Here is a 17,696-nt window from a genome sequence, read left to right on the forward strand (position 1 = left end):
TTCTTGTCTGGTGGATGCCTGTCCTTTGTGTCAGGATGGTTCTGTATTGATGAATATGGGTGTGTTTCAGTCAGTCTCTTGATTTGATTTGGAGATGGGTTTCCATATTAATTGGCTCCGGAGTTCCGGTCTATGAGTCATGGTTAGTGTCTGGCCTAGTGTGGATTTGATCTGTCCTCTGGCTCCCATCTCCCGGTCACGTGGGCGGACTGGCAGCTGCTGAGTTCTGTGGGTTTAAGCTGCGGCTGCCGTTTAAAACACAAAATGAATGCCTATAGTTTTACCGATGCAGGCATAGTCCCGTGGCAAATGCGGTTCTGATGCCTGCTTGCAACATTTACGTTCAAAGGTGCTACTCCTTTAAACTGTTTTGGACCAAACTAGTTCCCCTTGACTATATGTTTGTGTTTCAGCAAACTTTGGACAAAGACAGGACAATTTGGTTGATATCAGCTCAGAAGGGCTCCCTCAATTTCATAGTTCTTAGTTCTTTCATGATTTGTGGATGTCAGTGACAAATGACCTGGAGCATAATCCTGGAACTCTTTACAACATTTTGAGCATACCTGCCCTAGATAGACTACTGTAGTGCAAGAGGGCAGCTCACCACCACCATCATCTGAAGGGATTTAGGAATAAATAACAAATGCTGGCCTTAGCAACAAATTGCAAGAATGAACAAAAGAAAATGCTGGAGAGAATGTCTGCAGATTGTGGGCTTCTAATTCATTCCCAACTAATACAGTTCTTGGAGGAAACAGACAACATTTTTTCATGATATCGGAGCAGTTCTGGTGAGGAAATCCAAAATAAATGCCAATCCAACAGCTTCATGGTCACTTTTATAAGTATCAGATTTTTTTCTGATTTGTAGCAGAAGCTCTAGATTTTTTTTTCAAAGTCCACCTATTTAATATTTCTCTCCTTTGTTGACTGTTCCATCAGTTACGTCTCTTCCTTCTTAAACTCTGGATAAATCTGTATTCCCTGCTGCTGTTTTGCCTTTATATAAACATAGAGTGTGCCAATCAGCACCTTGAGCCTGCTCCACCATTCAGTAAGATCTTGGCTGATCTGAGTTTTGCCTCAAATTCACTTCCCTTCCTATTCCTGATATCTTGCAACCCTTTTTAGCAAACATTTATTCATCTCTGCTTTAAAAAAATGTTCAAGAACTCTTCCACTATCTTTTGAAGTAGAGTTCCAAAAACTGGCAAAATCTCAAAAGTAAAATATTTACCTACTCTTTCTTTAAAATGGGTGACCCTGAATTTTTTAAACAGTGATCCCCAATTCTAGATTCTCTTATAAAAAGAATTGTCCTCTCCAAATGTATCATGTTAAGACCTCTCATAATTTTAAATGTTTCAATCAAGTTGCCTCTTATTCTTAAAGAGAAAGTGAGGGCTACAGATGCTGGAGATCAGAGCTGAAAATGTGTTGCTGGAAAAGCACAGCAGGTCAGGCAGCATCCAAGGAACAGGAGAATCGACGTTTCGGGCATAAGCCCTTCTTCAGGAATGAGGAAAGTGTGTCCAGCAGGCTAAGCTTTATCCTGTTCCTTGGATGCTGCCTGACCTGCTGCGCTTTTCCAGCAACACATTTTCAGCTCTTATTCTTAAAGACCCTGTTAAAAATCTCACAACGCCAGTTTATAGTCCAACAGGTTTATTTGGAAGTACTAGCTTTCAGAGGGCTGCTCCTTCATCAAGTAACGAGTAGGGCAAGATCATAAGGCACAGAATTTATAGCAAAGATCACAGTGTCATGCAATTAAAACAATATAGTAAACAGATTGCTGTTAAGTCTTTCTTGTTTTAGAATAGGTTGCAGATTTTGGTTCATTAATATGTAATCCCAGAAGTTCTTTTAAGTCACATTCTCGAGATAACTTAAGGTTTTATGAAAAAAGGCGACATCGCAACTCAGACAATGTATTAAAGTTATAAGGTTCGACTCTGTCTGTATCCCAGTCTTGAGTCAGACTGGTTCTATTTCCAGTGTAGGAATTTATAAAATATTACATGGATTGACTCCCTGCAAGTTGTGTGCTTTTTGAGCAAAAGTAGAATGTATCTGCAAATACAAATTCACTCCAAAGACACATGAGGGAGAAAGAGAGTGAGTGTGTGCATGTAAGTGTGAGTGCCTGTGAGAGTGTCTGTTTGCGTGACTGTGTGCATGAGTGTGACGGAGTATAAGCCTGTGAGAAGGTGTGCACGCAGGTGTGAGGGGTGTATGTGTGTGTGAATGTGTATGAGAGAGAGTCTGTGTGAGTGTACATAAGAGTGTATACGTAAGCGTGCTTGTTTGTGTTTGTAGTGGGGTCACTTGTAGTGTGACATGAACCTAAGATCTAGGTTGAGGCCATCCTCATGGGTACCGAACTTGGCTATCAGCCTCTGCTCAGCCACACTGCGTTATTGCATATCCTGAAGTCTGCCTTGGAGGATGGTCACCTGAAGATCCAAGGCCAAATGTCCCTGCTTCCTGAAGAGTTCCCCAACTGAGAGTTTGTCCAATGTGTGCAGGAGGGTTTCCTGACACAATATGTAGATAGGCCAAAGTATAGCGACCACGAATAGGCGAATACAGGAATGCACACACTTCCAGGAAAATCGCTATAATCACACGTAAAGTGAAGTAGCTAGATCAATGTACTGAGCTGGACGTCCCGTTTCGAGATATAAAACCGGATCTGGCCCTCGGTTTTATTTTTTTCAGGTGTAATTTGCATTGTGCAGTTTGTTCGGATCAATGTCATTCAGTTTGCTTTGATTTGCAGCCTGACTCGATAAAAGCACCAATTTATTTAAGTTGTGTATCAATTTTAATCAACTATTATGGCCAATTCACTTTCCAAAGTGGACTGGATTGGCAGTCACAGCTTGCCAGAATTCAAGTATCTAAAAGCGTTTGCATTTTTTGTGGGACTGGCAAATCACTCCTGCGGTCACATCAGACAAGTCAACTCTGTGCATAAGTAATCGAAATGTTTCAGGCGCTCATCAAACTGCGTCCTTTCATTGGCAAGATTGAACACTTAAAGGACTTGGCATTATGTAAGGCAGGATATGACTCATAATAAATGGATCTCTTTTCCTTAAGCCATTGATAACTGAAGATTCAATTATGCCAAAATGTCTTTTCACTTTTATGTTTTAATACAGATGTCCTTCTGTGGCTGGAATCGGCCAAAGTATGGGACAAACAATTGGCAGAACTCACCTCATGGTGCAATCATCTTTAAGGTTTCAGCTCCAAGATAAGATCTGAGCTTCGAATCCGTTCAAGATTACCTGTCCCTGAAATATAACAAGCTGCCAAGACCCATAACAAATGGTTTTAATAAACCTATAAGTGAAATTAAGAAAAAGGTTTAATGTTAATTTTAAATTTATATTTGAAAATATTTTGGCCACATTAGTTCAGAGTTTTGTTTTGCTAATTTCTCAGCATCTTATCCTACAATATTACTGATTAAATATTTCAGCAATTTTTAGTCCAAGTTTTTGATCAGGCATTTGATCCATGTATCCAATAATTAATATCACTGTGACAAATCTCCCTCTTCCTGTAATAATTACATTTTGTACACTAATAAGGTAATTCCTCATTTAATTCTAGTTTCCTGCACTTTCAATTGTAGCATACGTTTTTGCAATTTTATGAACTATTAATGCATCCTGAAAAATCAACCGCATTTTGGCAAAGTTTTTTAAGTTGTACTCATCAGGACAATTAGCAAGAAATGTCAAAGTAAAGGGGGAACAACATTATGTGTATGTCTATGGAGTGTACGATAAGATAAAAATAAGGAGGACATGCTTTTAAGTTCATAGACCTTCAGACATGATGCATTCTAGCTGAGGGAAGTAAGACTGAAAACTGTATGGGTTACCTGGTCATGATCTTCCAGACCTCTTTCAATATAGTGGGAGGACTGAAGATGTTGTATCTGTTTTTAGACGTTGGGGAGGTGGTGGGGGTAGGGGAGGTGATGGTAGGCAATGCATAAACTCAGAATGAAAAGTCAGTCAGCCTAACATTAATAGTAAGGAAATTATTCAAGACAATAATCCAGTACAAAGTGAACCTGAATTTGGAACAGCATGGTTAAATGAAAGGCAACATGGCTTTTTTAAAATCATATTTGACTAACTTGATTCAGTTCTTTGATGTAGCCAGTGAAAGAGGTGCAGTTGATATTATGAATATGGAAATGTGGAAGATGTTTGACAAGGTATTCAATGGACTTGTTAATAAAAGTAAAGCCCATGGGATTTTAAAAAAAGAAGCCAGCAGAATGAATTCAAAATAAAGGACAGAAAATAGAGAGTAGCAGTGAATACTGATGTTTCAGACTGGAGGAAAGTGTAGCATGATGCTCCCCAGGAGTTGCTATGAGGGCTATTGCTCTTTTTGATGTGTATTAATGACTGGGACGTGGGTAGATGGGGCATAATTTTAAAGTTTGTGCACGATAATCAACTAAAATATGTACTAAGTAATGAGGAAGATAATTACAGGCTTCAGAAGGACGTAAACTAATAAAATGCACAGACACTTGGCAGAAAATATTTAGTGCACAGAGCACAAAGTATTATATTTTGGTAGAAAGAACGAAGAGAGGTGGTGATACAGTTTTAAAGGTGCTCAAAGCAGGGAGACATAGGGCTGCATAAGGTCAAGAAGGCAGATGAATTAAAGCTGATGTGATCCTTGGCTTTATTTGTACAGAAATAGAATAAAAAAAGACATTATACTAAAACGCTAATCACACCTCCATTAATGTATTGTGTTCACAGATGTTAGGGGTAAGTTCTTTACTCAGCGAGTCGTGAGTTCATAGAATGCCCTGCCAGTAGCAGTGGTGGACTCTGCCTCATTATGGACATTTAAGCGGGCATTGGATGGGCATATGGAGGATAGTGGGCTAGTGTAGGTTAGGTGGGCTTGGATCGGCGCAACATCGAGGGCCGAAGGGCCTGTACTGCGCTGTATTCTTCTATGTTCTATGTTCTGTGAGAGGGAGCATCACTGTCTGGCAGTGTTGTGCGGTGTCCATTCATCCGTTGTCATAATGTCTGCTTGTCACGCCAATATACCACACCTCAGGCCATCCTTGTCTGCAGCGTATGAGATAGATGAAGTTGGCCGAGTCACATGAGTACCTGCTGTGTGCATGGTAAATGGTGCTCCCCACGTGTAATGGTGATGTCCGTGTCGACACTCTGACACATCTTGCAGTGGTTGCCATGACAGGTTGTACGGTGTTGTGGTCAATGTCCTGAAGGTTAGGCAGTTTGCTGCAATCAGTGGTCTATTTAAGGCTTAGTAGTTGTTTATAGGCGAGAAGTGGAGGTGTAAGGTAGGTCTTGACAAGGTGCTCATCCTCATCGATAGCGTGTTGCAGGCTGCGAAAAACATGGCATAGCTTCTCTGTTCCTGTATAGTACTGGACACCAAGGGGTACCCTAACGGTTGCATCTTGTATCTGCCTCCGGAGGAGGTCATTACGGTTTCTTGCTGTGACACGTCAGAACTGGCGATCGATGAGTTCTTATGAGGGCATCCTTCAGCACCTTTAGGTGTCCGATGCGTTCCTCCTCATCTGCACAGATCCTGTGTATGTGGAGGGTCTATCTGTAGGGGATGGCTGTTTTAATATGTTTAAGGTGGAAGCTCGAGAAGTGCAGCATAGTGAGGTTATCTGTGGGTTTGCGGTAGAGTGAAGCACTGAAATGTCTGTCTTTGATTGAGATTTGTGTGTCCAAGAATTAGACAGATACTAAAGAGTAGTCCATGGTAAGTCTGATGGTGGGATGAAACTTGTTGATGTCACTGTGCAGTTGTTTTAGTGACTCCTCGCCATGGGTCCAGAAGACGAAAATGTCATCAATATATCTGGTGTATAGTGCTGGTTCAAGGTCCTGTGCAGCAAAGAAGTTTTGTTCGAACTTGTGCATGAAAATGTTGGCATATTGGGGTGCAAATTTGGTCCCGATGGCTGTTCTGTGTGTTTGGATGAAGAACTGATTGTCAAAGGTGAGAATGTTGTGATTGAGGATGAAGCGGTTGAGTTGTAGGATGGTGCTCTGAGATTGGCAGTTGTTGGTATTGAGTACTCAGACTGTTGCTGCAATGCCGTCATTGTGGGGGATGCTGGTGTAGAGTGCTGAAGCATCCATTGTGATGAGGAATGTTCCTGGTTTGACTAGTCCGTGGGTGCTGAGTTTCTGCAAGAAATTTGTAGTTTCATGACAGAAGCTGGGAGTCCCCTGTATAGAGGGTTTCAAGATGCCCTTGACATAGCCAGAGAGGTTCTCACACAGGGTTCTGTTATCTGACATGATGGGATGATGAGGTATGTTGACTTTGTGCATCTTCGTATGTCACTGAAACAACTGCACAGTGATATCTCTCTCTGTGTCTCTCTCTCTCTCTCTCTCTATCTCTCTCTCTCTCTCTCTCCTACAAATAGGTCTGTGGGGTGAATTTATATTTGTAGATACATTCTATTTTTGCTCAAAAAGCACACAACCTGCAGGCAGTCAATCCATATAACATTTTGTAAATCCTCACTTTGGAAATAGAACCAGTCTGACTCAAAACTGGGATACAGACAGACTCTAGCCTCATGCCTTTATTGCATTGTCTGAGCTGAGATGTCACTTTTTAAAAAAAAACCTGATGTTGTCTCAAGAATGTGACTTTAAAGAAGTTCTAGGATTTATATATTAATGAACTGAAATCTGCAAGCCACTCTAAAAGATGAAATACTTAACAGCAATCTGGATTTGTTCAATATATTGTTTTAATTGCATGACACTGTTATCTTTTGCGATAAATTCTGTGTCTTATGATCCTGCCTCACTAATTACTTGTGAAGGAGCAGCACTCTGAAAGCTAGTAGTTCCAAATAAACCCGTTGGACTATAACTTAATGTGTGAGATTTTTAAATTTGTCCACCCCAGTCCAACACCGGCACCTCCGCATCTTGCAGACCCCAGCAGTTATGAGTCCTAGCCTGTCCAACTCGCCAACTCTACTTCTGAGTCTAGTTGAACTACTCCCAACTATATACCTCCTTCCTTGAATAAGATAACTCATACTGAGCACAATGTAGCAGATGGTTACTGGTCTCACTGGTGCTACATAACCACCTTAATTAAGGTTTGAGTTCCCGTCTTAATAAATTCCAACATTCTATTAGTTTTGCCCATTACTTGTACCAACTTATAAAAACCTTCTGCGAATCATGTCCAAGGACAGCCAGATCCAGCTCAGAGCTCTGTAATCTCTCAACGTTTCGATAATGCTTTTTTCTAATCTTCCTTCCAAAATGGACAATTTCACCTTGTTCCATATTGTAATCTTTTTACCACATTCTTGTCCACTCACTTTATTCATCAAAATCTTTTTTGTTACCTCCTTGTGCTTTCTTCACCATTCAAATTCCAAACTTTGCATTGGCAGCAAACATGGCCATTCTGCTTGCTATCCCATCATCTAAATCATTCATTTGTACACTTTCTTTTACCAGCATCAGTCCGTGTGGCACACCATTCATTACATCTTTCCAACCTGGAGAAGATCCATTGTGCCTAGTTCCTGTCAGTCAGGCAATCATGTATTCATACCTGTATGCTTCCCCCTATAACATGAGTTTTAACGTATTTTAAAAAAAGACTGTTATATAAAATACCTCTGAAAATTTAAATGCAGCACATCCCCTGGTTCCCCTTAATCCTCCGTATATGCTACTTCCCCAAAGAACTTCAATAAATTCGTCAAATGTGATTCCTTTTCACAAAATCATTTGATTCTGAACTGTTGCAAGTGTCCTGTTATCATTTTTAATAGTTTCTAGCATTTGCCCTCTTTAGGATGTTAAACTAACTGGCATGTAGTTTCTTGCTTTGTCCTCCTCTGCTTTTAGGGAAATGAACTGCACTTGCTATATTCCAGTCTTAAGTGGAAAGTGTACATGTACAAAAGGACTTGGATGTTCTTGTTGTTAAGTCACTCATGGCTAATGTGCAGAATGTTTAGAGGTAATCGTCTAGTGGTATTATCATATGACTGTTAATCCAGAAACCTGGCTAATGTTCCTGGGACCTGGGTTCGAATCCTGGCATGGCAGATGGTGGAATTTGAATTCAGTAAAAAAAAAAAATCTGGAATTAACAATTTACTGATGCCTATGAAACTCTCAACTACCCTCTGAGATGGCTTAGTAAGCACTCATTTGTATCAGTTGCTACAAAGTCTCAAAGAAATTAAACCTGATGACCACCTGGCATTGACCTAGGCACAGAAAATACAGTGGCAGATACAGCATTGTCGACCCTACAAAGACCTCCTTACTAACTTATGCGGCCTACTGCAAAATTGGGAGAGCTATCTCACAGGCGAGTCAAGCAATAGCCTGACAGTCATGCTCACAGAATCATACTTTACAAGCAAGTGTCCCAGACATCACCCTCCCTGGATATCTCCTGTCCCACTGGCAGGACAGACCCAGGAGAAGTAGTGGCACAGTGGCATACAGTTGATACGTAGTTGCCTTGGGTGTCATCAACATTGACTCTGGACCCCATGATGTCTTATGGCTTCAGGTTTGAGATAAGCAAAGAAACCACCTGCTGGTAACCATGTAATCCCTCTGAATCGGAACAACACTTGGAGGAAACACTGAAGGTGGCAAGGGCAAATGTACTCTTGGTGGGGATTTCAACATCCATCACCAGGAATGGCTCAGCAGCAGCACTATTGATCGGATTGGTTGGGCCCCATAGGACACAGCTGCTGTATTTGGTCTGTAACGATGGTGGAGGAGTCAATAAAAGTGAAGAACATATTTTACCTCCTCCTTACCAATTTTGCAGCTGCAGATACATCTGTCCATGACAGTATCAGTAAGACTGACCACCGCACAGTCCTTGAGGTGACAAGTTTTGTCTTCACATTGAGAATATCGTTCATTATGTTGTGTGGGGCTATCACCATGCTAAGTGAGACAGACTTCAAATAGATTGAGCAGCTGGGTATCCAAAGGCACTGAGCGTCATCAGCAGCAGAATTCTACTCCAGCACAATCTACAACCTCATGGCCTGGCATATCCTGCACTCAGTCATTGCTATCAAGCCAGAGGATCAACCCTGGTCGAATGGAGAATGCAGGAAGGCATACTAGGAACAGCACCAGTCATGCTAAAGATGAGTTCTCAACCTGGTAAAGCTACCAAATAGGAGTACTTGTCTGTCAGACAGCATAAGCAGCAAGTGATAGACAGACCTAAGCAATTCCACAACCAAAAGATTAGATCTAAGCTCTGCTGTCTTCCCACATTTGGTCGTAAATGGTAGTGGACAATTAAAGACCTCCGCTGAAGAGGATCCTCCACAATTATTTCCATCTTTAATGATGGAAGAACCCAGCACACTACTGCAAAAGACAGGGCATTTGCAGCAACCTTCAGCCAGAAGTATCGAATGATAATTTATCTTGGTCTGCTCCACTGATCCCCAGCATCATAGATGTCACTTTTCAGCTAAATTCGATTCTCTCTATGTGATTTCAAGAATTGGTTGGAGGCACTGGATAGTGCAAAGGATGTGAGCCCTGACAACATTCTGGCAATTGTACTGAAAACATCTGCATCAGAACATGCGGCAGCCCTAGCCAATCGCTTTCAGTACAGTTGTAACACTGTCACCTAATTGACCATGTGGAAATTTGACCTTGAATATCCTGTGCACAAAAAACAGGACAAATCCAGCCCAACCAATTACCACCCCATCACACTATTCTCGATCATCACAAAAGTGATGGAAGGTGTCTCAACAGCATCAAAATCCCAGCACCTGCTCAGTCACCCCCAGTTTGGATGCCACCAGGACCACGTACCTCCTGACCTCATTGCAACCTTGGTTCAAATATGGACTAAAGATCTGAATTCCACAGCCGAGGTGAGAATGACAGCTCTTGACATAAAGGCTGCATTCAACAGAGTGTGGCATTAAGGAGCCCAAGCAAAAGTGGAATTTAATGTGTATCAGTGGGCAAACTGTCTACTGTTGGAGTCATGCCTAGCACATTGGAAGATGGTCATGGATTTTAAAAGTCAGTCATCTCATTTCAAGACATCTCCGGTGATCCTCAGATTGGTGTCCTAGGCCCAAACACCTTCAGTTGCTTCATCAATGACCTTCCCTCCATCATAAGGTCAGAACTGCAGAAGTTTACTGATGATTGCCACACAGTGTTCAGCACCATTTGTCATTCTTCAGTTACCGAAGCAGTCCATGTTCAAATGCAGCAAGATCTGAACATTATCCAGGTTTGGGCTGACAAGTGGCAAGTAACATTTGTCCCACACAAATGCCAGACCAAGACCATCTCCAGTTAGAGACAATCTAACACCTGTCTCTTGACATTGGTCTTGCCGTTACTGAATTCCCCATTGTCAATGATCTTGGTGTAACCATTGATGAGCAACTCAACTGGACTCTACATGTAGATAGTGTGGCTACAAGAGCAGGTCAGGGACTCTGAATCCTGCAGCAAATAACTCACCTCCTGACTCCCCAAGTCCTGTCCAACATCTACAAGTCATATGTCAGAAGTGTGATGGAACACTGCCCACTTAATGGGATAGATGCAGCTCCACTACACTCCACACCATCCAGGACAAAGCAGCTGCTTGATTGGCCACATGTCTACAAATATCCACTCCCTCCACCACTGACACTCAGTAGCAATAGTATATATTATCTACAACAAGCACTGCAGGAATTCACCAAAGATCCTGAGACAGCACCTTCCAAATCCACTTCCACCTAGGAGTGTGAGGCCAGCTGATATGAGAATACCATACCTGCAAGTTCCCGTCTAAGCCACTTGCCATCCTGACTTGGAAATATGTCACTGTTCCTTCACTATCACTGGGTTGGAATCCTGGAATTCCCTCCCTAACAATATTGTGGGTTGACATACAGCACATGAACTGCAGCAGTTTAAGAAGACGGCTCAACACCATCTTCTCGAGGGCAGCTATGGCAGACAACAAATGCTGGCCAGTCAGTGACATCTACGTCCAATAAATAAATTTAAGAAATGTAGCAAGCTATTAAGAAGGCTAATAGAATGTTTAAAAAATTATTAAGGTGGCTAATGGAGTGTGAGCATTAATTGCAAGATCATTTGAGGACAAAAGTAAAAGCTTCAATTTTATAAGAACTTAAACTACTGTGTGCAGTTTTGATCCCTCTATCTCAGGAGGGGTGTTATTTCCATAGAGGCAATGCAACAATGGTTCACAAGACTTGTTTCCAGGCTGACAAGACTGGTGATGGATGTTGAAATCCCCACCAAGAGTACATTTGCCCTTGCCACCTTCAGTGTTTCCTCCAAGCCTTGAAGACAGTTTGGGCAAGTTAAGCCTGTATTCTCTACAGTTGTGAAGAATGGGAAGTGATCTCATGAAAAGCTCTAAAATACTTAAAGGGCTAAGCAAAATAGATGCAGGTAAGGTATTTCCCCTCATTGGGGAAGGGCGAAATGGTGTCTAAAATCAGGGAGCACAATTTAAAAATATGGGAAATGTCTCTTTGGTTGCAGATGAGAAATAATTTTACTGAGCCCTGTGAACCTTTGGAATTCTCTACTACGGAGGGCTGTGGAGGTTCGATGTTCGAGTATGTATAAGTTAGAGATTTATAGATTTCTCATTAGCAGTGGTATACAGCGCTATATAGATGGAGTGAGTAAAAGGCATTAGTGTTCGAGGGCAGTATTGGGCTGAATTGCCTATTCCTGTTCCTCTGTTTCTATGTAATGGGACTGTCCCCAAACCATGTGACCTTTGAGAATTTAAAACTAATGCTTCAACAGCCTCACTACTATTTTCACGACTCTTGGATGAAATTCATCGGGACCCAAGTACTTGTCAGACCACAGCTCCCACAATTTAAATGCTAGCTTTCTGATGGTTATGATTCATGTAGTACTTTATTATGTAACTGAGGATGATATTTCAAAGAACTCTTCATATATTGAATCAATTTGATGTGTGGTCCTTGTACAGAAACGTACCAGCAATTATGCTGCATTGTTAGTCACAAATAGCAATGGGACAAGTGATCAATAGACTTAAGTAAATATTGTCCTAATTTATTAAGTCTCACTTCATACATCAGTCTTCCCGTGACAGGAATAAATATGCCAGTTTGTTTTTGTGAGGTTTGGTTCTGGAAAGAGTGGTTGCCAGATACCGAGAGAAGTAGTGTTTTTCTTTCTGACTCGTGATTACTGTGTCTTTTTCTGTCTGAACAATGATAACGAAACATATGAGAGGAGATAAAGGATAGTGGACACAGAAGTAGGCAAATAGGTATTTGTTTAATACGTATACAAGGTTTTTCATCCACTTTCACATTGGAGTACCAGCCAGTATCATTGCTGAAACCCTGGGAAAGGATATGAACTTGTGACCTGCCTTATGGTGATTGCTGTTGCTGAACCTGTAGCTGTTATTTGATGTTTTCAGTAGTAGGCATTATCTAAAAGATAATGGCTTCATGTTTGAGTGGAAATACTGCTATTTTTTATGCACTTTCTTCTTTTTTTCAGGTGAGTGATTTATCATTCCATGACTCTCTGGCTACATTTATAGCAATTTTAATAGCCAGGCAATGTCTGTTGTTGGAGGATCTGATTCGTTGTGTGGCAATTCCATCACTCCTTAATGCAGGTAACCATCTATCTTGCCATTTTTGAAAGTGCCAAGACTGGATATTCTGGATGTGAAATACTGAATTAAGATTCTGCCTATACTTTGATTATAGTTATGAGCATTAAACCTTAATCCTACCAGTTAATTGAGGAGCCTTTCAGGTATTTTTCTCAATAATCTTTGGTTAACTATGGATGTATCTAACTGGGACAAAATCGTTATCTTCTGCTTTTGAAACTTGAAGAGGTTCTAAGTATTTTACTGATTGAGTTACTAATCCTGTATTGATTACTTTTTCAATCTTCAGAAGCCAGAATCTTTAATAACTGTACAGTTTTACAAGCGAGGGAAAATTTTCTATTTTCTAATGCTTTCATGGTGTATTCTAGAGTGAATAGTGTTGACTCAAAGCATAAGAAATACTCTATAATTTCTAATATCATAAAACAAATACAAATGAGAACTAAGCTGAATACAGAAGGTTCAGAAAGGTGTTGAGAAAACAAATATGAAAAGGAATAAGGGATTTTGAGAAAAAAACTGGCAGTTAACAAAGAGAAATCCACAAGTCTTCTATCAAATTTAGATTAGATTAGATTAGATCACTTAGATTGCTTAGTGTGGAAACAGGCCCTTTGGCCCAACAAGTCCACACCGATCTGCCGAAGTGCAAACCACCCAGACCCATTCCCCTACGTTTACCCCTTCACCTAACACTATGGGCAATTTAGCATGGCCAATCCACCTAACCTGCACATTTTTGGATTGTGGGAGGAAACCGGAGCACCGGGAGGAAACCCACGCAGTCACGGGGAGAATGTGCAAACTCCACACACACAGTCACCTGAGGCGGGAATTGAATCCAGGTCTCTGGCGCTGTGAGGCAGCAGTGCTAACCACTGTGCCACCGTGCCGCCCATTGTGCCACCGTGCTGCCCATAATCAGTTCCACAATCGTGAATGGGTTGTAAAAGGAGGAGGAAGATTGTTCAGAGATCAAAAAAGAGGATTTCAACAGAAGGGCAAAAGGCATATAAGAAGTGTTAATTAAATTCTTTGCATCTGTCTTTATCTTTTGAGGTAGTTGTTGCCAATGCCATGGTGATGGTGGAGAAAGTTCACTAAAAAGGTTTAAAACTGTGAAGGAGGAAACATTGAATAAGCTGTTGGTACTTGAGTTTAATAAGGCACTGTGACCAGATGAGGTGACCCAAGGATTTTGAAGGAAATTAGTGTGTAATGCAGAGACTCTGGCAATTTTTCAATCTTCCTGGATTCTGGGGAGGTGCCTGAGGACTGGAGAATTACAACATTATGTCCTTGTTTAAAAAGTTGTAACGATCAACCCAGCAATTACTTTACAAGACGAACCAGTTTAACTTTGGTGGGCAGCCATCTAAAAGCAATTATCCAGAATAAAATTAATAGTTACATTGAAACTTGGAGTTTGATTCAGGAACGTCATCTTGGATTTGTGAAGGGAAAATCATTTTTACTTAACCTTTTGCAAATTTTGAAGAGGTAGCAAAGAAGATTGATGAAGACAAAGCTATTGATATGGTATACATGACCTTCCAGAGGTGTTTGATAGAGTGCCATACGGCAAACCTGATGTATGAGGTGATCTGTAAGACAGGTGTCAGATAATAAATCTGTTTCTCATTGTCGTTTGTCAGAAAAACCCATCTGGTTTACTGATGTCCTTTAGGGAAGGAAGCTGCTGTCCTTACCTGTTTTGGCCTTTGTATGACCCCAGACACTCAGTCAACGGTTGCCTCTTAACTGCCAACTGGGCAATTAGGGATGGGCAGTAAATGCTAGCCTAGCCAGCAATGGCACATCCTGTAAATGATTTCTTTTTAAAAGCTCCTATTCAGCACCCTACCTCAGTCACCTTAAAAAAAAAAGCATTTGAGAATCAAGCTGAATACTGAAGATTCAGAAATGACGTGTAGAGACAAAATGAGAAGCAAGTAGTAAGCACTAATTTGATGCAAAGACTGCAAAGTGTCAGTGTAAAGTAAAGGGTGCTATTCTAAAAGGAGTGCAGTGGCAGAGAGACCTCGGTGTATTTGTGGGTGAGTCATTAGAGTTCGCAGCCAGGTAGAGAGAGTTGTTAATTCAGTATGCCAAATTCTAGACTCTTTTAACACTTTGGAATATACTGTGTAGAAGTATGATTGTGACAGGTTCAATTGAGGCATTTAATAGGGTGTTAGATTATTATTTGTGTTAAGAGTTAAAAACAGGAGATTGTAATTGAATTAAAATGCTCAGAGAGCCAGTGCAAACAATGAAGGATTGAATGCCACCTTCTCTGGTCGGGTGAGAGGGGTGGGGGTAGATTGAAATAAGGTTTATGAGAGATCTGAAAAGAGTCAATAAGAGGTTTACATTGTTCAGTAACAGCAAAGGTTTGTAACTTAGTCTTAACTTCATCACTGAGTCTGAAACTACTCAAAATGTGCATCCAGCAGAGTTGATAAATGTGTAGTAATAACAATTGATTTGCACCTGAAATGTTTAGTGCCTTTCCTTTTTAACTGTGAATTGATCTTCAGTATCCTTCCAACATTATCTTTTTCTATTTATCATTCCAAGGGAATTGACAAATTGTAGTACAGTTTGTATACTTGGTATATTTGCTGGAGCTATACTTCTCTCATGCTTGGCTGCTTGATAAAAATTACAGACCGTGTCAGTAATTTTGTTTATATTGCAGCTTGCAGTGAGCAAGATTCAGAACCTGGTGCTCGGCTAACGTGCAGAATCCTTCTTCACTTGTTTAGGACACCACAGTTGAACCCTTGTCATCAGGACAGCAGTAAGTAAGATACATTGCAAGTGCTGTCTTTTCTCTGGTGGAAACATAGAAATCAAATGTTGGCTGAAGCTTGGATTTTGTCTTGCCCAAGGGCAAGAGATCAGTAGTTTTCTCTGAAATTGGTAAGAAAGTAAAGTCAGTTTTTTCCAACTTTGGACAAGGTAAACCAATTCAACTGGAAAGTAAAATGAAAGCAAAGTAGAACAGATGCTGGAGATCTAAAATAAAAGCAGAAGTGCTGGAAAAACCAAGCAAGTCTGCCAGCATCTGTGGAGAAAGAAGCAGAGTTAATGTTTTGAGTTTACACTTTTTCAGACCTGAGGAGTAACATTGCTTAATTAGATAACTGGTTCAGTCTGGTTCTTGTAGCATTGTAGCTCCAAATATTATAAATACAGAGACTCTCTGCAGCTTGAAGCAGAGTGGTATGTTTGATGACGGGGCGAGGAGGTGCTTATTTTTCCTTTTCCTATTCCTTTTTAATTTCCTTACTTTGTTGTCCAGTATATGTCTTCTACTTCCATGCTGGAAGGAGCTGATTGGTGAGCAACTGGTCAGCTATTCAATTTGTAATATGTAGTCAGTAAAGTTAAAAAATATGGCAGGGCAGATTAGCCAAATGGAATGTACAGCCTGTGCAATGAGAGAAGGCATGGATGCACCATGTGTCTGAGATGATTGAATCTGCAAGAAAAAGCACTGCATAAGCTTGAGCTGAAGGGTTTAGAATGTTGCTGGTAGCTGGAGTCACTGTTCTGCATCTGTGAGGCAGAGGACAATGTCAGTAACATGTTGTGGGAGGTGCTTGCATTCCAGTTTAGGTATCCAGGCAGATCAGGAATCGATGTCTGCCATTCAGTCCAAGCAAACCAAACAAGTAGTGTAAGAGATAATAGAGCTGATTGCTTTTGCAAATCAGTTTTTGCTTTGGAGACTGGTGAAAGTAATGGATCCTCAGAAGAGTATCATCAGAACCAAGACAGTGGCACCTCAGTCACACCTCGTAGAGTCATATAGCATTGAAAGAGTCCCTTTGGCCCAACTTGTACATGCTGACCAGGTTTCCTAATCTGAACTAGTCCCATTTGCCTGTATTTGGCCTATTTCCTTAAAAACTTTTTCTCTCCATGTACCTGTCCGATTTAAATATTATAATTAGACCTGCCTCTATCGTTTCCTGTGGCAATTCTGCCCATTGTGTGGAAAAGTTAGCCCGCATATATAGGACGGGAAAGACAAGAGTGGAAGAGCAGTACTGATAGGGAATTCTTTTGGGGAATAGATCGATGTTGCTGCGACTGTAAATGTAATTCCAAGATGATGTGTTGTCCCGTCAGCACCAGGATTAATGATGAAACAGGCTGCAAGATCTTCCTGTGCAGTGGGGTGAATGGCCAGAAATTTGGTTCATTTCAATCTCAGTGACTTAGGTAGAAAGAGGGAGAAAGTCTTGAAGGCAAGTTTCAGGGAGCTGTGAAGGAGATTGGAAAGTAAGACCTGCAAATCAGCAATCTCAGGATTACTGAGAGTCTCATGTGCTGGTTGAGCATAGGAACAGGAGAACTGAACAATTAAACATGCAGACCGAAAACTGGTAAAGGAGGGAGGCATTGTGATATCTGCAGCATTGGGACTAGTTCTGGGGTAGATGGGACATGTACAAGGTAGACAGATTGTATCTTCCCAGGGACAGGATTAACATTCTTGTTGGGAGATCTGCTAGAACTATTGGGAATGATTGAAATGAAATTAGCCAGGATCTCAGATTTATAGGAAGCAAAACTAGTGAAAGGAAATAGAAGATTAGTGGGGGTGGGTCTGGGTTGGGATGCTCTTTGGAGGGTCAGTGCCAACTTGATGGACTGAATGTGATTCTATAAGAATGAGTAGATTGCGTACTTGCATTTTCAGAAGGCTTCTGATAAGATCCCACACAGTAAATTAGGAGGGAGCACATGGGAGAGGATAATTTATTAGTATATGTTGAGAGTTGGTTAATAGACAAAGCAGAGAGTTAAGAATAAATAGAGCATTCCCAGGCTGGCAAACTGTAACAAGTCAAGTACTGCGGGGATTAGTGCTAGATCCATCCTACTCTCAATCTGTAAATTATTTATATGGGGACCAATTG

The 17,696-nt window shown here is 41.0% G+C and overlaps 1 protein-coding gene across 2 annotated transcripts in view; it reads left to right on the forward strand.

The window, feature by feature from the left end:
- med12 (mediator complex subunit 12) overlaps nt 1-17,696 on the forward strand; it is a 198,696-nt gene that overhangs the window by 98,049 nt on the left and 82,951 nt on the right. For both annotated transcript variants that reach the window (XM_043704778.1, XM_043704779.1), the window contains exons 23-24: nt 12,639-12,759; nt 15,464-15,565. In XM_043704778.1, the coding sequence (XP_043560713.1) occupies nt 12,639-12,759; nt 15,464-15,565 (223 nt within the window). The remainder of the gene's footprint in view (nt 1-12,638; nt 12,760-15,463; nt 15,566-17,696) is intronic.

Source organism: Chiloscyllium plagiosum, chromosome 15, assembly GCF_004010195.1.
Source record: "Chiloscyllium plagiosum isolate BGI_BamShark_2017 chromosome 15, ASM401019v2, whole genome shotgun sequence".
Taxonomy (NCBI): domain Eukaryota; kingdom Metazoa; phylum Chordata; class Chondrichthyes; order Orectolobiformes; family Hemiscylliidae; genus Chiloscyllium; species Chiloscyllium plagiosum.